Source organism: Phyllobates terribilis, unplaced genomic scaffold (genome assembly GCF_046119375.1).
Source record: "Phyllobates terribilis strain yellow unplaced genomic scaffold, ASM4611937v1 Scaffold_5__5_contigs__length_657084704, whole genome shotgun sequence".
Lineage (NCBI taxonomy): Eukaryota > Metazoa > Chordata > Amphibia > Anura > Dendrobatidae > Phyllobates > Phyllobates terribilis.
The window spans coordinates 8,068,566-8,090,071 of record NW_027362765.1 but is presented as its reverse complement, the minus strand read 5'-3'; the positions used below and the strand labels follow the sequence as shown (position 1 = coordinate 8,090,071).

The 21,506-nt window shown below is 46.2% G+C and overlaps 1 protein-coding gene across 1 annotated transcript in view; it reads right to left on the bottom strand.

Annotated features, from left to right (window-relative positions):
* Positions 1 to 19,840, bottom strand: part of LOC141271736 (gastrula zinc finger protein XlCGF66.1-like) — a 31,046-nt gene extending 11,206 nt beyond the window's left edge. The window contains exons 1-6 of the mRNA XM_073681831.1: positions 19,780 to 19,840; positions 2,432 to 2,581; positions 2,123 to 2,302; positions 1,916 to 2,039; positions 1,735 to 1,832; positions 1,446 to 1,536 (exon numbers count right to left, since the gene is read on the bottom strand). Of these exons, the coding sequence (XP_073537932.1) occupies positions 1,446 to 1,536; positions 1,735 to 1,832; positions 1,916 to 2,039; positions 2,123 to 2,302; positions 2,432 to 2,509 (571 nt within the window). The 5' untranslated portion in view covers positions 2,510 to 2,581; positions 19,780 to 19,840. The remainder of the gene's footprint in view (positions 1 to 1,445; positions 1,537 to 1,734; positions 1,833 to 1,915; positions 2,040 to 2,122; positions 2,303 to 2,431; positions 2,582 to 19,779) is intronic.
* Positions 19,841 to 21,506: the final 1,666 nt, after the last annotated feature.

The window sequence follows — 21,506 nt, the reverse complement described above, 5'->3', positions numbered from 1 at the left end:
ACCACAGGTTCTCTATGGGGTTCAGATCAGGTGAACAAGGGGGCCATGTCATTATTTTTTCTTCTTTTAGACCTTTACTGGCCAGCCACGCTGTGGAGTAGTTGGATGCATGTGATGGAGCATTGTCCTGCATGAAAATCATGTTTTTCTTGAACGATACCGACTTCTTTCTGTACCACTGCTTGAAGAAGTTGTCTTCCAGAAACTGGCAGTAGGTCTGGGAGTTGAGCTTCACTCGATCCTCAACCCGAAAAGGTCCCACAAGTTCATCTTTGATGATATCAGCCCATACCAGTACCCCACCTCCACCTTGCTGGCGTCGGAGTGGAGCTCTCTGCCCTTTACTGATCCAGCCTCTGGCCCATCCATCTGGCCCATCAAGAGTCACTCTCATTTCATCAGTCCATAAAACCTTTGAAAAATCAGTCTTAAGATATTTCTTGGCCCATTCTTGACGTTTTATCTTATGTTTCTTGTTCAAAGGTGGTCGTTTTTCAGCCTTCCTTACCTTGGCCATGTCCCTGAGTATCGCACACCTTGTGCTTTTTAATACTCTAGTAACGTTGCAGCTCTGAAATATGGCAAAACTTGTGGCGAATGGCATCTTGACAGCTTCACGCTTGATTTTCCTCAATTCATGGGCAGTTATTTTGCGCCTTTTTTTTTTTCGCTTCTTGCGACCCTGTTGGCTATTTGCCATGAAACGCTTGATTGTTCGGTGATCACGCTTCAAAAGTTTGGAAATTTCAAGACTGCTGCATCCCTCTGCAAGACATCTCACAATTTTGGACTTTTCAGAACCCGTCAAATGTCTCTTCTGATCCATTTTGCCAAAGGAAAGGAAGTTGCCTAATAATTAAGCACACCTTATATAGGGTGTTGATGTCATTAGTCAACACCCCTCCTCGTTACAGAGATGCACATCACCACATTTACTTAATTGGGAGTTGGCTCTCAAGCCTATGCAGCTTGGAGTAGGACAACATGTATAAAAAGTATCATGTGATCAAAATACTAATTTGCCTAATAATTCTGCACATAGTGTAATAAGTTATCAGGGTTCTTGGAAGCCAACAGCATCATCACCCTCTACTTTCTCTTACAGGCCCATCATGACATTTTTCTTCAAGTGATTTTCTAACTTGTCAGCACTTTCTACGTACGCTGCCTTTTGGCTTTGTAGTTTACAGATCTGGACAGGTAACGGTCAGAATCATCTAATCCCAGGGGGTAGGTGGATCTTCCAAGTTGCATGTTTTATAGAAAAGGGGTTTCAATGCCCAAAGTCATTTAAAAAGTTTTTGGTGGAGGAGAATGTTTTGGTCTAGATGCAAAATGGTGATCACACGATTGTGATATGGCCGGACTACATGATCGGTAAGCCAGCCATAGCCTGTGACTGAGAAGAATCTGTGACTTCTCTGCATTTAGTGGTTACTACTCACCTGGACGGTTATCTGAAGGAATCTCCTCTTTACACCGCTCATCACCTCTCACATATGTCCCTGTAGTATTAATATGGGTCAGATCTTCACCTTGAAACAAATATTATAATAGTCACAGACAGATGGAGAAGTCCCATCTATGATCAGCTCTAATCCTGCCATCTCAACCGTTCTCATTACACAAGTATAAAACATATAATACTGGTGGATAAAACAAGACTGAGCACAAGACCTTCACAGCCGTCTACACATCATAGGGGAGATCTCATGACACCTTCTCTCCATCTACCTGATGATCCTGAGGAACATTTGGGTCTTCTTGTTTACAGTCCTGTGGAAGAAGAGGATGGGGACATCTCTCTGGTGTTGTCCTCTTACTGCAAAGATCTGGAGGAAACACATACAGGGTCTGAATTCATTCTTTACATACAGATAATTATAGGCCGTGTGTATTTAGTCCTGTCTATTACCTGGTGATGTGAGGGGCTGGGGAACCTCCATCATGATGTCCTTGTACAGATCTTTGTGTCCTTCTAAATACTTCCACTCCTCCATAGAGAAATAGACAGTGACGTCCTGACACCTTATAGGAACCTGACACATACAATGAAACGGTCATCCAACCAATCCCTTCATAGCTTTACTATAAAATGTCCCAGCATTCCCAGAAGTGTCACCTCTCCAGTCAGCAGCTCAATCATCTTGTAGGTGAGATCTAGGATCTTCTGGTCATTGATGTCCTCATGTACTAGGTGGTGAGGTGGAGGCCATATGATTGGGCTCATGGGTCTTCCCCATCCCTCAGACACAGGGTCCTGACAGCGCTCACTAGAGGTCTTCTTCACTACTGTGTAATCCTGGTTATGGAGAGACACATTAATACATCTCACTCCAGACATTTCCAGAGTCCTCACCTCTCCAGTTCTGTCCATCTGTTATTCCCATAGATAAGAATGATGTAATGTGACGTCATCAGAATCTCTCACCTCTCCAGTAAGTCGGAAGAAGATCTCTAGGGTAAGGTGTAATATTTTCTCAGCCATCTTGTCTCTGTCCATATCCATCTTTGATGGGTAAATCAGGAAAATTCTCTTATGTAGAAGATATTCACTGTAAGGATCCGATATTGTAGAGACCTGAATGAGAAGATGAGCAGATGTAAAGTCATAAAAATCCTGTGTAATAATACAATTACTGGAGATAATAAGGGAAACATATGAGGAGATTTACTATTTTATAATATTTTGTTTTCTTCTTTACATCTAGTAATAAAACCTTTATATTTTAGGCCACAGACAACAAGCAGTTTCTTCCTTGGAGTCGGCAGCTGAACACCTTTCTCATAGACTCATCTTCCTTAATGCTAATTCTCGTCTCATTTACCGAATCACCATTAACAATACTGCAGAAGATATTCATTAAACGTGACATGAGAAATAACTACTTCATGATGAGGACGACATCTTCATCTTCTACTATGACTCTAGAAACATATTTGGCCAGAGTCCGTCACCGACTACATCTCCACCGGCCGTCTACGTTTCCCATCTTCACCGGACTGTTATCTTCTATCACGTTAGATATCAGGCCTGATTCACACACAGAAGTTTGAGGCATTTAAAAAATCTTGCTTGTAAGAACACCAAGACAGGAGTTATTTGATACAAAAGTCTCCATGTACAGTGTTTTATGTGGTTTATTTCTGGCCTTAGGCTTTCCTATATTACAAAAAAAATACATAAGAAAGAATATATTAAAATGTTAAAAAAAAAAAAAAAAAAATTGGCTCCAACAATTCTTGTAAAAAGAAAAAAAAACATGCAAAAAGTTACTTTTTAACACTATGTAAAGTGTTGGAGGGTAGATATGTTTCCCTGAGGCTATTGGCATCAGTGAATTAAAACCGTTAAGTTTCCTCCAACACGCTATGTGCAAGGAGGGGTTAAGTCTCCATTTCCAAAGTGCGTGCTTTTATGAGAACCACAATAGAGCGGGCAGGAGGTTGTTCTCCATATCTCCTCCCCAGGGTGTGGTCTGGGGGAGGTTTAAACACTTGGCCAGCTGAGGCATTCAGAGTTCAATGTCTGGAGAAGTAAGCTTGTGTTTGAACCATGCGAAGTTGCTGAACTCTCAGCAGACGAATCCCTGTTACTCCAAGGATGGTGTCCTATGTGTTACCATTTTTGTTTATTTTCCTGTTTTGCTCAGCCAGCTGTGTTTATTTTTATGGACTAAAGTTTGGTTTATGCAGCATTATAATAAATCAACCAAAGATTTAAAGAGACGGCGTATCTGTGTCTACCTCTGTGTGCAGCCAAGTGAGTAATCTACCACAGGTGCTGACAGCAGCACCTTATGGAATTGCTAGCAGAGGTGGTTCGTGGAAGGCTGACAGCCCCTCCCCCAACTCCAGGTGATGACTCGAGCATCCGGAAAGTGGTAAGGCGCGCCATGCAAAATAAATCACCCCGGGCAATGATGTGGAGGCATTTTTGACTGTGTTTGAGCGGGTGGAAGAGCGGGAGAAGCTACCGCCGGGGCAGTGGTCGGAGGTGTTGGCCCCCTATCTGAATGGTGAGCCCCAAAAGGCTTATTACGACATGGCCTTGTAGGATGCCCAGGAGTATATTAAACTCAAAAAAATACCACTGGGCGTATTGCGGTGATAAACCCCCTCACTCCCAAATGTTCGATCTCCTCCATCTTGTGCAGAAGTGGTTGTAGCCGGAGTCCTCCACTCCAGCCCAGATGGTCGAGCGGGTTGTCATGGACAGATTTGTGCACTCCCTACCTAGGCCCAGGCAGACCTGGGTTGCCCAGGGAGACCCCCGGAATGCGAATGACCTGGTCAGCCTTGTAGATAGGGTCCTCTCGACCACCTGGTATCTAAGGAAGCCGGGTGGTGCGGCATCCTCATACTGGGGTACTCAGGGGGAGCCAGAGTCCCAAAAGAGGGGGGGGGGTAGAGCAATGAGTGGTGGGAGTCCAAGGTCCCAAGGGGTTGCTGAGGGGCTGCCAAAGGCCACTGGGAAAGACATGATCTGCTGGAGGTGTTGCGGTCCAGGACACATAGCTGCCAGTTGTCCTCTGAGCAGATGGAGTGCAGCATAGGAAGACGCTGCTCATACAATGCCTACCCCACCTGCAGTGTGGACTATCAGCCCTGTGAGTGGCCCCAGTCGTGTACCGTAACAATAAATGGTGTGTTAGTGTCGGGACTCCTGGACTCAGGAAGTTTGGTGACCCTGGTAAAGGCTACACTTCCCCACCAGTTGATCCCAGGGAAGTACGTGGGCGTCCGCTGTATCCACGGGGATGCCAAGGACTACCCCGTTGCCCGAGTGACAATAAAAACTAACTGTGAGGTTGGGGTGGTTGAGGGCTTGTTACACCTGGTTATAATCGGGCAGGATTCTGGCTGTTCTGGGACTTGTGGGGAAAGGCAGGGGTGCCCACTAGCTCAGACCGGATCCGGTTTGTCCATGAAGAATCACCATTACAGCCAGAGTAAGATGAGTTCCCCCTGTGTGTCCTGGCTGGTGACGAGGATGAGACAGCCACCCATGAGGATGAGATTCCTGAACTGGGGGTTTGTGGGGGGAATTTTGGTACAGCGCAAATGCAGGATCTTACGTTAAAAGGTGCATTTGACAATGTGACTGTAATAAATGGGGTTGCCAAAGACCCGGGGGCTGACACCAGGTTCTCATATTTAACCTTAAATGACGAGCTGCTTTATCGGGTCACTAAACCAAGAGGGGAAGTGATAGAGCAGTTGCTGGTGCCGGGTCCCTATAGACATAGGGTATTAGATTTGTCCAATTCGCATGTCTTAGGGGGGCATCTGGGAGTAGGCAAAACCCAAGAGCGGGTCTTGCAAAGGTTCTACTGGCCTGGGTGTCACCGAGACATTGTTAATTTCTGCCGGTCTTACCCTACTTGTCAGCTAACTGCTCCCGTGTCTGACTTCTGGAGTCCCCTGGTTCCGTTACCCATTATAGAGATCCCGTTTCACCGAACTGCCATGGACCTTGTAGGGCCAATAGTTAAGTCTGCCAGGGGTCACCAATACATATTGGTTGTGCTGGACTATGCAACACCGTACCGAAAGACGGTACCATTGGGAAACTGTTCTGCCAGGAGCATAGCCCGAGAGCTGGTACACATCTTCTCCTGGACGGGCCTGCCAAAGGAGATCCTGACAGACCAGGGAACTCTTTTCATGTTGAAGGTGATGAGGGAGTGGTGTAAGGCTCTACAGATTACGCAATGCACCATCCGCAGACGGACAGCCTGGTGGAGAGGTTTAACAAGACCTTAAAGTCCATGCTTGAAAAGGTCGTGGAGAAAGATGGAGGAGCCTGGGATTGCCTACTCCCCTACCTGCTATTCTCCATTAGGGAAGATCACCAGGCCTCTACTGGGTTCTCACCCTTTGAGTTGATTTATGGACGACACCCTCGGGGACTATTGGACATTGCGAAAGAGACCTGGAAAGCAGAGGTAACACCCCATTGGAGCATCATCGAGCATGTGGCCCACATGCAAGACCGGATCGTGAGGGTGATGCCGATTGTAAGAGAAAGCCTCCTTTAAGCCCTAGAGGCCCAGGCAAGGGTCTATAATAGGTCGGCGAGACTGAGACAAGTTAGCCCTGGAGACCGGGTGTTGGCGTTGATCCCTACGGTGGAAAGTAAATTCCTGGCAAGTGGCAAGGGCCATAAAAGGTGGTGGAAAAATTGAGTGACGTCAACTACAAGGTCCACCAACCAGGAAGAAGGAAGTCATATCAGGTATATCCCCGTTAACCTGCTTAAACCTTGGCGAGATAGGGAGCCAGTGAAAGTTACGTGCCTGGGGGCCCATCCTGAAGCCCGAGTCGAGGATGCCACAGTGGCAGAGACACTATCACCGGCCCAGAAGCAATAGTGCCGAGAGCTACTTCAGCGGAACCAGAACCTGTTTTCATAGTTGCCAGGTTGTACGCAGGTGGATGAACATGAAATCCTGACAGAGCTTCATGCAAGGGTGAATCAAAGGTCGTATCGCATTCCTTAAGAGGTGAGGAGAATGTTGAGCCTGGGCGTCATCAAGGAGTCAAAGAGCGGTTGGTCCAGCCCCATTGTCCTGGTGCCGAAGCCAGATATAAAATGGCGGTTCTGTAATGATTACAGGAAGCTGTATGAGGTGTCAAGTTCAACACGTATCCGATGCCCTGCGTCGATGAGCTTATATCTGGCTGTCCCTAGCCTCTCAATATCACAACCCTGGACCTAAAGAAAGGGTGCTGGCAGATTCTCTTTTCCCCCAAGTGCCAAGGAGAAAACGGCCTTCTCTACTCATTAAGGGTGCTTTCAGTACACCAGGATGCCATTCGGTCTGCAGGGAGCCCCAGCTACCTTACAGAGGGCCATGGACCGGATCCTAGTCTCTCATAAGAAGTACGCTGCAGCTTACCTGGATGACATCGTAATCTTCAGCCAGGATTGAGGAAGTCATTTACAGAAGGTCCAGGCGGTACGGGATGTGCTTAGGAAAGCAGAGTTTACAATAAACCCAAAGAAGTGCACCATTGGGAAGAAAGAGGCAAAATACTTGGGCTACGTTGTCGGAAGGGGTAAAATAAAGCTGCAAGTAAAGAAGATGGAGGCTATCCATAACTGCCCGCAACAGAGTTCCAAGAAGCAAGTTCATTCGTTTCTGAGAATTGTAGGGTATTATCGGTGATTAATCCCAAATTTCCCTATGATAACCGTCTCCCTGACTGATCTTCTTAAAGGGACGAAAACATCGATGGCGAAGTGTTCCCCTGAAGCGGAGATTAGTGTTGAGCAAACTTGTTCGGCATTCCAATTTCGGGTTTGTGTTCGGGTTCCGGCTTGTTCGCGCCAAAAAATCGGCTCCGCCCATGAACATCCCTGATTTGCCACGCTGTCATGCAGATGTTATCGGCGTGACAGCGTGGCAAATCAGGGATGTTCATGGGCGGAGCCGATTTTTTGGCGCGAACAAGCCGGAACACGAATCTGAAACTGAAATGCCGAACAAATTCGCTCAACACTAGCGGAGATGGCATTCCAGGAGTTGAAGCTCGCCCTATGTAAGCAGCCAGTCTTAGTAGCACCTGACTTCACTAAGGAGTTCGTGGTTCAGACTGATGCCTCCGAGGTCGGTTTGGGAGCTGTGTTATCCCAGGAAATAGATGGGGACGAACATCCAGTCCTATTCCTGAGTAGGAAACTCTCCTCCTGTGAAAAGAACTATGCCATCATAGACAAGGTGTGCCTGGCCATCAAATGGGCCATTGAGACCCTAAGATACTATCTGTTAGGCCGAAAATTCAAGCTAGTGACAGGCCATGCACCCCTGAGATGGATGAGGGAAAGAAAGGGGATCAATGCCCGGGTAACTAGGTGGTTCCTAGCACTCCCACGACTTTAATTTTCAGGTAGAGCACAGGCCCAGGAAACGAAGATGCCCTGTCCAGATTTCCCTGTTTAGCAAGTGAAGGTGCCAAAACCCCCGGCTTTGTGCAGGGGAGGGGGATATGTGACAAAGTCACTGGTAAAGTGCTGGACGGGAGATATGTTTCCCTGAGGCTATTGGCGTCAGTGAATTAAAACCGTTAAGTTTCCTCCAGCACGCTATGTGCAAGGAGGGGTTAAAGCAAACATGGCATCTAAGGTTTGACAGAGTTCAGCTGAATGCCCCTCCTCCCCCAAGTACTTGATAGGGCTGTCTAGTTACTAAGATACTTAAATGACCAATAATGGTGTCTGGGCCTGCAATGTACAAAAGTCAATTAGGCCGGGCCAGAGGCAGCGTCCAATAAGTTAAAAAGTAACATCCACATACACATTAGACTAAAGTTGCATGAAAGCACTGATTTCGGGGGTTTGGTTGACTATATAATGTATTTGGGGGCCTCCCGACAGATGAGGTCAGGGCAGAAAAGGATCTGGCATCCTGAATTTCATAGGCTAATCCGTTTTTTCTTCCTGTAGATAATCCTCCGCTAGAGGAGTCTGGGGGTGACTCTCTCATACAGATCACAAGAAAGCTGGAATATTTGTGTGTATGGGGGAGTTAGGAGAGATAGCCGTCTGCCAAATGACCGTTCAGCCAACACTTATTTCATGTGTATGGGGCCGTTAGTATTACATTGATGAGCAGGGATAATATACGGCACTACAGAAGTACAGTGCATCATCTGAGCAATCAGAGGCTTGTATGTTGTATGATCGAACTAAGGAGAGTTGTTAATGACTCTTAATGACGGAGCCAATTTTGACCTTAATGATCAAGCCAAATTTTACAATTCTGACCAGTGTCACCTTATGAGGCAATATCTCTGGAACGCTTAAATGGATCCCACTGATTCTGAGATTGTTTTTAGTGACATATTGTACTTCACAATAGTGGTAAAATTTATTCGATATGATCTGCATTTACGAGGGGCGATCCAAAAGTAATGATAATCGGTTATTTCTATTGCACACAGAAATTAAAATAAAATGTTTTCTTCTCTCTTAGGTACCCACTAGTCCAGGAAAAAAAAAATCACTTAAATAGGCCACGATTCCCGGGAGCTACATTCATTTGAATAGGAACTGCCGAGGAGTGAACATCAAAATGGAAGAAAACGAGCTCAGAGCTGTCATCAAATACCTCTGCTTGAAAAAAATGACTACCAAAGACATACACAGCGACTTGGTGGAAACATTGGGGGACTCTTCTCCTCCATATTCTACAGTTGCACGCTGGGCCAAGGAATTTAAGCTGGGAAGAACATCGACGGAAGATGAACGCCTATCCACGTCCCTCAATGAAGAAAAGGTGAAAAAAGTTGAAGAAAACGTGAAAAAAAGTTGAAGAAGTTGTATTGGCCGATCGAAGAGTGACTATCAGGCATGTAGCTGAGGTCACAGGGATCTCATATGGCAGTATTCAAAGAATCCTTGCAAAAGAATTGCATATGAGGAAGGTCTCGGCGCGTTGGGTGCCAAAAATGTTAACCGACGAGCAAAAGAAGAAACGAGTTGACATTTCAATAGCAAATCTCGAAAAGTTCCAAGCAAACAAGGATAATTTTTTGTCACTTTTTTGACCATGGACAAGACCTGGATCCACCACTTTGATCCCGAAATGAAACAACAATCGATGACATGGAAACGAGCCAATGAACCGACGCCGAAGAAATTCAAAGTGTCAAGCTCAGCAGGGAAGGTTATGGCGTCCGTTTTTTGGGACGCTGAAGGAATTATTATGGTGGACTATTTGGAGAAGGGAGCCACTATTAAGGGCTCCTACTACGCAGAACAAATAAGATGATTGCGGGAGGCTATCAAGGAGAAAAGGCACGGCAAACTGCGGGCTGGAGTACTGTTTCATCAAGATAATGCGCCAGCTCACAAAGCTGCAGTTGCCATGGCTACCATTCAAGAAGCGGGCTTTGAACTGGTGGAACACCCCCCCTATTCGCCAGATCTAGCCCCCAGTGACTTCTTTCTCTTTCCTCGGCTCAAGGAACACCTCCGGGGCAAGAAATTTGACGTGATAACCGCTGTTGGGGATTTTTTTGAGGGTCAAGATCAAGAATTTTTTTCGAAGGGAATTCTAAGTTTAGAAAAGAGATGAACTAAATGTATAGACTTGTTAGGAGACTATGTAGAAAAAAAAATTTTTTGACTATATTCATTGTGTTTAGTATTGATTATCATTACTTTTGGATCTCCCCTCGTATTTGTAAAAAAAAAAATGAAAATTTGGTGAAAATTTTGCAATTTTCAAACTTTGAATTTATGCCCTTAAATCAGAGCATTATGTCACATGCTTCACAGGAACTGAAGCAACATGAAAGGAAAAAAATAAATATTTTACTTTTTTCACAAAAAATTTACTTCAGACCCACATTTTTTTATTTTCACAAGGGTAACAATAGAAAATGGACCACAAAATTTGTGGTGCAATTTCTTCTGAGCATGCTGATATCCCATATGTGGGGGAAAAACACTGTCTAGGCGCACAGCAGGACTCGGAAGGGAAGGAACATTGTTTGACTTTTTGAAAGCAAAAATGTCTGGAAATAAGAGCGGACACCATGTCGCGTTTGGAAAGCCCTTGATGTGCCTAAATAATGGAAACCCCCCACAACTGCCCCCATTTTGGAAACTACACCCCTCAAGGACTGTATCTAGATATGTGGGGATCACATTTAACCCCCAGGTACTTCACAGAAGTTTAGAGCGTAGAGCAGTGAAAATAAAAAATTCTATTTTTTCCACAAAAATGTAATTGTAGTCCCAAATTTTTTGTTTTCACAAGGTTAACAGGAGAAATTGGAGCCCAAAATTTGTTGTTCAATCGCATAGGAGTACGCTGATACCCCATATATAGAGGAAACTATTGTTTGGGCGCCCAGCAGGGCTCAGAAGGAATGAGTGACGTTTTGGAATGCAGACTTTGATGGAATGGTCTGCGGGTGTCATGTCGCGTTTGGAGAGCCCCTGATGTGCCTAAACAGTGGAAACCCCCAACAAGTGATCTCATTTTGAAAACTAGACCCCTCAAGGATTTTATCCAGGGGTGTAGTGAGCATTTTGAACCCACAGGTACTACACAGAATTTGATAACATTAGGTCATCATATGGAAAATTTTAATTTTTTTTTCACAAAAATATTGTTTTAGCCTCAAATTTGTAATTTTCACAATGGATAATAGGTGAAAATGGACAACATAATTTGTTACGCAATATCTCCCGAACGCGATGATACAGCATATGTGGTCAACAATTTCTGTCTGGGCACATGGCAGGGCTAGGAAAGGAAAGAGAACTATTTGTCTGGAATAAATTGTGAATGCCATGTCGCATTTGGAAAGCACCCGACATGCGAAAACAGCAGAACCCCCCCCCCCCAGGTGACCCCATATTTGAAGCTTCACTGCCTAAGGAATTCATTTAGGGGTGTAGTGAGTATTTTGAACTCATAGGTGCCTCACAGAATTTTATAACACTGAAACATGGAAATATGACATTTTAGTGGTAAAAATATAATTATTGTATTTGCTGCAAATTTTCAGGTACACAAGGGTTAATAGGTGAAACTGGACGCCATAATTTATTGCACAATTTCTTCCGAACGCGGTGATGCCCCCTATGTCGTCAGAAATTACTTTTAGGCCACACGTCAGGGCTGAGAAGGAAGGAGCTATTTGGCTTTTGGAGCACAGATTTAGCTAGAATAGTTTGCGGGCGACATTTTCGGAGCTCTGAAGGTGTTAGAACAGCAGAAAAACCCCAAAAGTAACCCCATTGTAGAAATTGCACCTCTCAATGAATTCATCTACGGCTGCAGTGACTATTTTGTAACATCCATGCCAGGCTTTTTTTTTTTGGAGAATTGCAAAACTGCCAGATTAGTGCCAACACAATGTGCCCCCATACATTGTGCCCAGCTTGTGCTTCTGGCGATACGCGGCCCGTAAACTGTCAAGTGCTCTCTTCCCACTAGAACAATGCCAAACATGTGGCTGCTTATTGGGGTTTAGGCACAGTGGGGCTCAGAAGGAGGGGCATTTTGATTTGGGAGAGCAGAATCTGGCCACTGGATTTAATTTGAGGGGGAAGGGAGCCATGTCGCTTTTCAGTTTGTTCTACAAGTAACGTGGGAACCCCATATAGTTTCAGTGACAGATGAAGGACCTGAGTCTGGTTATGTATGGATAAATTAGGGGGTTTTATTGGTAACATTTTGGGACGCATAAAATCTTTTGATCGCTTCCAGAATAAGGCTGGGATCACATTCTTGTGTTCAACGCTGAGCACTTACCGTGGGGTTTCCGTGTAAATTCCACGAAAATGCGATACAGACGAAACCCCCAATAGACCCACCCACCATAACGACGCAGATGGAGACACTTTGGGCTCTGCTAGGCATCTGCTCCGGTGGTCTCCATCTTTTTAGGCGTGCAAAGATCTGTGGTTGCCCACACTTGTGCGCTAAAAAGACGTCCTAAATAATGGGACACCCTGGATCAGAGACCAGTCCAAAGTGACTCCATCAGCCTCATAAGTAAGTGGGTCCGTCTGGGGTTTGGTCTGAATCGTGGTATTGGGGAATTAACACAGAAACCTAGACGTAAGCTCTCAGTGGAGAGCACAGGATAAATGTGAGTTGAGCCTTATTCCGATTTTTGTAAGGTAGAATGAACAAATAGACAGCAGTACAAGAATAGTTCTTATTTTTATTTTTTCGCCGTTTTCCGTGTGGTAAAAGTGATAAGGCAGATTATTCTTCGGGTCGGTGCGATTACAGCGATACCAGATTTATATATACTGTATATATTTTTTTAAGCTTTTACTGCCATCACACAGTAAAAATGTTTTTTTTTTAATAAAATACTATTTTTTTTGTCGCTATATTCTGAGAGCTGTAACTTTTATTTTTTTGCCGAATGCACTGTTTTAGGGCTTGTTTTTTGCAGTTTGGCGTTTTCACTTTTACCATTTTTTTTACATAACTTTTTGATTGCTTTTAATTCACTTTTTTGTGAGTCAGTATGATGAAAAAGTAAAGTTTTTGCCTTTTTTTTTATGGTGTTTGCCAAACGGAATAAATAATGTGGCAGTTTTATAGAGCGGGCCGTTCCGGACGCGGAGATATCAATTTTATGTGTACCTTTTTGTTTATTTTTGCTTTATCACAAACGCTGTGTTTTGAATGGCGAAACAGCTTTTTGTGACGTGTGCGTTTTTTTCTTTTTTCACTGTGGGACATGTATAATTTTTATTTTTATCACTGGTCTCATACACTGTAGTACTAGTGTAGTGTAGTCAGCTTATAGCGGGATCTCAAAGGCCACCGTACCCTGAGGTCATCACATGACCTCAGGGTACCATGGTAACCATCGTGACCGGCAATTTCCATCGCGGGGGTCTCATGGTTACAAAGGGGGTCTTGTGACAACTTAAATACTGCTGTCGCAATTTACAGCTGCATTTAAGGGTTTACTCGGCCCTGATCGGTTGCAAAACCGTCCGGGGCCGATACAGCTGACACCCACGAGAATTGCCACCGCCGGGTGGCAATATTCCTTTATTCCCAATTGCAGTTTTAAAACGGCAATGAGGGAATAAAGCCCCTTAACGACAGCAGTTTTAAAGTTCTAAAAGAGGTGCCTAAACAGTGGAAACATACCACAAGTGACACCATTTTGGAAACTAGACCCCTCAAGGAATATTTAGATGTGTGGTGAACACCTTGAACCCCCAGGTGCTTCACAGAAGTTTATAACATAGAGCTGTGAAAATGTAAAGTCTATTTTTTTCTACAAAAATGATCTTTTAGTCCCAAATTTTTTACTATCACAAGGGTAACATGAAAAAATGGACCTCAAAAGTTGTTGTGCAATTTCTCCTCAGTTCACCAATATACAATGTGTGGTCGAAAACTACCTTTGAGGCACAGTGCAAAACTCAGAAGGGAAGAAGCGCCATTTTGGAGTTCAAATTTTGCTGGAATGGTTTGAGTATGCCATGTGACATTGGCAGAGCCCCTGAGGTGCCAAGACAGCAGAATCCCCCATAAGTGACCTCATTTTACAAACTACACCTCTCAATGAATTCATCTAAGGGTGCAGTTATCACATTGACACCACAGGTATATCACAGAATTTTATACCATTGGGCAGTGAAGGAAAAAATAATTACATTTTTACCATAAATATTTTGTTTTAGCCCCAGATTTTACATTTTCGCATGGGGAAATTGGAAAAAAAAAATGGCACCAAAATGTGTCACACACTTTCTGCTGAACGTGGCAATACCTCATATGTGGCTGTACAGTACTGCTTAGCCACACAGTGAGACTCGGGAGGGACAGAGAGCTATTTGCCTGCTGGAGGGCAGATTGTCCTAAAATAGTTTGCGGACTCCATATACAGAGCCCCTAAGTGCTAGAAGAGCAGAAACTGCTCTGCCAAACATGTGGACGCTAAATGAGGTTAAAACACACTGTGGTGCTCAGAAGGGAGGGGGGATTTGGGAGCGCAGAATTTGCTGAATTTCTTTTGGGGGGCGAGAAGACATTTCGCTTTTCCAGAGCCTTTGTACTACCAGTAAGGTGGAAGCTCCCTATAATTCCATTAACACATGACGTACCTGAGTGGGGGCTTTTTATGTGAAGCTTTAATTGGGAATATTTTACATAACATTTTAGATCACATTTATCCAGCTCTACGCTGAGCACTTACTTTGGGGTTTCCATCTAAATCTCAGAATGATGTGATTCAGATGAAATCCCCGAGAGATCCATTCACTATAATGAGATGAGGCAGCAGAGTTACTCTGGGGAATTACTGTATTTTTTTTCTTTTCAGCGTTGTCCTTCTTTTCAGAGGTGCACAAATCTGTGGCTGACCGCGCTTTTATCTACGGCTAAAAAGGACACCGCCAAATCATAGGTCAGACGACGTCCACAGTGCCTCCATCTGCCTCATTACAGGGAATCTTCCATTGGGGGTTCTGTCTGAATTATTTATTTCAGAGATTTACACCGAAACCCCGGTGTAAGCGCTCAGCACAGAGTGCAGGATGAATGTGTGACTGAGCCTTAGTGCGATCTTTGGAAGGCAGAATGAACAAATCAACAGCAGGTGAATAATTGGTTTTATTTATTTTTTACGCTGTTCCTTGTGCAATGTAAGTAATTGGGCGACTTTATTCTTTGGTCGGTGCGATTACAGTGATACCAGACTTATATTGGGTTTTATGATTGGCTGCTGTCACACACTAAAAAATGTTTTTTTTTGCAAAAACTAGTCTTTGCATTGCCATATTTTGAGAGCTATAATTTTTCCATATTTCTGCCGACAGAGAATGTATGGGCTTGTTTTTGAGGGACAAGTTGACGTTTTTATTGGTACAATTTTCGGGCAAATTACATTTTTGATTGCTTTCTATTCTGATTTTTGGGGAGGCAGAATGAACTAAAACCAGCAATTCAGGAATTGTTTTTTTTGTCGTTACTTGTGTGGTAAAACTGAGAAGGCAGCTTTATTCTTCGGGTCAGTACGATTATAGCGATACCTCATTTATGTAATTTTTTTTATGTTTTTGCGCTTTTACATAATTATTTATTCTATAAAAGTTTTTATCTTGACATCGCTGTATGCTGAGAGCTGTAACTTTTTAATTTTTCGGCTGATGGAGCTGTATGGCAGCTTGATTTTTATGAGACAAGATGACGTTTTCAGCGATACCATTTTTATTTACATCTGTTTTTTTGATCGCGTTTTATTCCACTTTTTTCCAGCAGTATGATGAAAAGGCTTTTACGCTATTCACTGAAGGGGTTAACTAGTGTGACACTGGTCATTCTGGACACAGCGATACCAAATATGTTTACTTTTTTTGTTTATTTTTTTTTTTACATAAAAATGTGTATTTATTAGTGTAATATATTTTACTATTATTTTTAACATTTTTTTTTTTACAATATTTTTTTTACTTAGTCCCGATAAGGTAAATTCACTTTTTTCACAGGTATAATGTATTGCAATGCACTAGCATTGCAGTACATTATACCTTTGTAGAATACTTGTGAGACCATGCTGTGAGGGGATAACCCATCCTGGTGCACGAACTAGCACCTGGCCATGACGGGCTATCCCCGTCACTGAACGTAATGGGGTTAATCTCCTTTAATTAGACCTACTGTTCACTCAGGGCAAAGTTCTGTACCATCTAAGCAGGCATCCTGGCCCGAGCTAAGGACCTCGCCCTGCTCTTTGTCTCCGCTACGCTCCCTGCCTGGAATCCAGATTCCCACTGCCATTATATCTTTGCTTTCCTTCAGAACACACTATCTGATGTCTCCCTCCTGGCACACAACACCATATCAATTCAAGTCTGCAACCAGATGGACTGAATGTCTGTATTTCTCACTTACTTATCCCTGATCTGACTCATCACCAGGATATTATTCTCATGTGTGCCAATCTAGCCCAGAATGAGGGCTCCCACACAGTAAGATGGCCCCCACAATTACTGATATTAAAAAAAAAACCACACACATTACTCAACCAACCCCTTTCCTGAGATGCGCTGCTCCGGTCTGTGCAGTGTAAGTACTGAGGTGCCATACTACAGGTGTGATGTAGTGACGCCATTGTGCCTGCAGTGCACGGAGTCTCAGACTCACAGGTGAAGGCTGAATGGTGGATCGGGGAGCTTTCAACTCCCTGATTTACTATTCTATTCAATGGTATCCCCATCATGGGAAAGTGAATATCACTGAAATTGTGATGATGGGTAAGGAGAGCATGCTCGGTGCCGAGCCGTCTTAATTCATGGGCACCATACAGGCCGCAAGGGCTTCCACTATGGATGATACGCCCCTGCCAACTATTGTGTGGCAAATATCTCCTAGGTCCTGGGTTCATTAGTATCTGCACCAAGAATGGGGCTCAGTGAGTATTTATTCATTAGTTGTGGGGTAGTCGGTGGGGTGGATGGTACCATGTTGTGTGTGAAGGGGGCAATACTGTGGGAAAACCCCCCTAAAATAAAATATTAAACCCTTTTTAAATATATGTATTGAAAACTGGACTAACAATATATATATATACTTAAAACTAGCAAAATTACAAGCTCAATGGCTTTCTGTGGATGTATATAAACAGATGTAAACAATGATGCTGCTGAATAATTGATACAGTCACTACTGTACCCTATCCTGTACCTAATCAAAGCTGATACTGCCTAGCCGCGGAGGTTACAACCCTAAGGAACGACAATGGTGCCCCTGCTCACTGGTGGCTGTCCCTCAGAAGCCCTAGTTAACTCTGACATATATCAAAAAAATACACTGATACATTAAATAGGACCAGATATATCTCAGGGTATATATAAAGGAAAGGGTATGATAGTCATCAGAGAACGGTTCAATAATCCGCCTCAGTGCGTTTCCCCAACAGCTTCATCAGGAGGCTTGATACAGGGATGATAATTCATGATGTTCAGCATAGTGTTCCTAATAGCCAGGTGTCCATGTTTAAATACCCCAATTCATCCAAACCCCTCTCCAGACTAAGAGACCCATTCCCATTCCTAGAGGTGAATTGTCACAGGATATACAGAATGAAGTCTGTCCACAATAATGTACTGCGTCTGTGCTACTTCTCATGAGCTAGAGGTCCTATAATGTCCATCCCCTAGTGTGCATGTCCGGAAGTGACGCACTTTACACTGAAACGCCGGATAAAGTGATTGCTGCCGCGTCACTCGTACCCGTGACTGCGCATGGCCGTAGTTATGAGTTCCACGTGGGAGAACATAATGGCCTATATGTGCCCGGACCATCACCCTTTTCAGTAAAGTAACATACGATTAAAGGGTTTCTGTTTACCTGTGCGTTGTATCCTGTCACCTGATTACAGGGGCATAATGGGGGCATTACAATGTGTGGGGGCATCATACATACTGCATAAGGGGCATTACACTGTGTGGGGACATCATACATACTGCATAAGGGGCATTACACTGTGTGGGGGCATCATACATACTACATAAGGGGCATAATGGGGGCATTACACTGTGTGGGGGCATCATACATCCTGCATAAGGGACATTACACTGTGGGGGGCATCATACATCCTGCATAAGGAGCATTACACTGTATGGGGGCATCATACATCCTGCATAAGGGGCATAATGGAGGCATTACACTGTGGGGGGCATCATGCATACTGCATAAGGGGCATAATGGGGGCATTATACTGTGTGGGGGCATCATACATCCTGCATAAGGGGCATAATGGGGTCATTACACTGTGGGGGGCATCACACATCCTGCATAAGGGACATAATGGGGGCATCACACTGTGGGGGCATCACACATCCTGCATAAGGGACATAATGGGGGCATTACACTGTGCGGTGGCATCATACATCCTGCATAAGGGGCATAATGGGGGCATCATACATACTGCATAAGGGGCATAATGGGGGCATTACACTGTGTGGGGGCATCATACATCCTGCATAAGGGGCATAATGGGGGCATTACACTGTGTGGGGGCATCATACATCCTGTATATGGGGCATAATGGGGAAATTACACAGTGGGGGCATCATACATCCTGCATAAGGGGCATAATGGGGGCATTACGCTGTGGAGGGCATCATACATCCTGGATAAGGGGCATAATGGGGGCATTACACTGTGGGGGCATCATACATACGGTATAAGGAGCATAATGGGGGCATTACACTGTGGGGGCATCATACATCCAGTATAAGGAGCACAATGGGGGCATTACACTGTGGAGGCATCATACATACTGTATAAGGGGCACAATGGGGGCATCATACATCCTGCATAAGGGGCATAATGGAGACATTACACTGTGTGGGGGCATCATACATCCTGCATAAGGGGCATAATGGGGGCATTACACTGTGGGGGCATCATACATCCTGCATAAGGGGCATAATGGGGGCATTACACTGTATGGGGGCATCATACATCCTGTATAAGGGGCATAATGGGGGCATTACACTGTGTGGAGGCATCATACATCCTGCATAAGGGGTATAATGGGGGCATTACACTGTGGTGCATCAAACATCCTGCATAAGGTGCATAATGGGGGCATTACACTGTGTGGGGGCATCATACATACTGCATAAGGGACACAATGGGGGCATTACACTCTGTGGGGGCATCATACATCCTGCATAAGGGGCATAATGGGGGCATTACACTGTGTGGGGGCATCATACATCCTGCATAAGGGGTATAATGGGGGCATTACACTGTGGGGGCATCATACATCCTGTATAAGGGGCATAATGGGGGCATTACACTGTGTGGGGGCATCATACATCCTGCATAAGGGGCATAATGGGGGCATTACACTATGTGGGGGGCATCATACATCCTGTATAAGGGGCATAATGGGGGCATTACACTGTGTGGGGGCATCATACATCCTGCATAAGGGGCATAATGGGGGCATTACACTATGTGGGGGGCATCATACATCCTGCATAAGGGGCATAATGGGGGCATTACACTGTGTGGGGGCATCATACATCCTACATAAGGGGCATAATGGGGGCATTACACTGTGGGGCCAGTAAAGGGGTCCTGTACTATGAGAACAATACGTTTCCTCCCTTCCTGTCTCCATAGTTGGGTCGTATGTATCTATTACAGGAAACAGAACAAAAACCTTATGATTCTTATAAAGGGGCAACAGAAGACCCCAAAAGAGTCTCCGTGCTGAAGGGGTTAATGCCCCCTGCGCCCAGTAATGGGGGTCTCCACATACCTCCACCTGCAGAGCCGCCACCACATATATGGCTGCTCTGTGCGCACAGGAGCTGTGATGAGGTCACAGGAGGGGAGGAGTCAGGGGTCACATGATCAGGGGCCTCAGTGGATGCAGGACTCTGCTGTGCTGGTTGTCATGGTGCTGGATGAGCTGAAGTTTATGTGTGGGGTCAGGAGGGGTTTACAGTGTGGATGTAGCAGAGCCGCGTGTGTACGAGGTGTACGGAGCAGAGCCGCGTGTGTACGAGGTGTACGGAGCAGAGCCGCGTGTGTACGAGGTGTACGGAGAGGAGGCGCGTGTGTACGAGGTGTACGGAGCGGAGCCGCGTGTGTACGAGGTGTACGGAGCGGAGCCGCGCGTGTACGAGGTGTACGGAGCAGAGCCGTGTGTGTACGAGGTGTACGGAGCGGAGCCGCGCGTGTACGAGGTGTACGGAGCAGAGCCGCGTGTGTACGAGGTGTACGGAGCAGAGCCGTGTGTGTACGAGGTGTACGGAGCGGAGCCGCGTGTGTACGAGGTGTACGGAGCAGAGCCGCGTGTGTACGAGGCGTACGGAGAGGAGGCGCGTGTGTACGAGGTGTACGGAGCGGAGCCGTGTGTGTACGAGGTGTACGGAGAGGAGGCGCGTGTGTACGAGGTGTACGGAGCAGAGCCGTGTGTGTACGAGGTGTACGGAGCAGAGCCGTGTGTGTACGAGGTGTACGGAGCAGAGCCGTGTGTGTACGAGGTGTACGGAGCAGAGCCGTGTGTGTACGAGGTGTACGGAGCAGAGCCGCGTGTGTACGAGGTGTACGGAGCAGAGCCGCGTGTGTACGAGGTGTACGGAGCAGAGCCGTGCGTGTACGAGGTGTACGGAGCGGAGCCGCGCGTGTACGAGGTGTACGGAGCAGAGCCGCGTGTGTACGAGGTGTACGGAGCAGAGCCGCGTGTGTACGAGGTGTACGGAGCAGAGCCGTGTGTGTACGAGGTGTACGGAGCGGAGCCGCGTGTGTACGAGGTGTACGGAGCAGAGCCGCGTGTGTACGAGGCGTGCGGAGCGGAGCCGCGCGTGTACGAGGCGTACGGAGCGGAGCCGCGCGTGTACGAGGCGTACGGAGCGGAGCCGCGCGTGTACGAGGCGTACGGAGCGGAGCCGCGCGTGTACGAGGCGTAAGGAGCGGAGCCGCGCGTGTACGAGGCGTAAGGAGCGGAGCCGCGCGTGTACGAGGCGTAAGGAGCGGAGCCGCGCGTGTACGAGGCGTAAGGAGCGGAGCCGCGCGTGTACGAGGCGTACGGAGCGGAGCCGCGCGTGTACGAGGCGTACGGAGCGGAGCCGCGCGTGTACGAGGCGTACGGAGCGGAGCCGCGCGTGTACGAGGCGTACGGAGCGGAGCCGCGCGTGTACGAGGCTTACGGAGCGGAGCCGCGCGTGTACGAGGCTTACGGAGCGGAGCCGCGCGTGTACGAGGCGTACGGAGCGGAGCCGCGCGTGTACGAGGCGTACGGAGCGGAGCCGCGCGTGTACGAGGCGTACGGAGCGGAGCCGCGCGTGTACGAGGCGTACGGAGCGGAGCCGCGCGTGTACGAGGCGTACGGAGCGGAGCCGCGCGTGTACGAGGCGTACGGAGCGGAGTCGAGTGTGTACGAGGCGTACGGAGCGGAGCCGCGTTTGTACGAGGCGTACGGAGCGGAGTCGAGTGTGTACGAGGCGTAGGGAGCGGAGACGCGCGTGTACGAGGCGTACG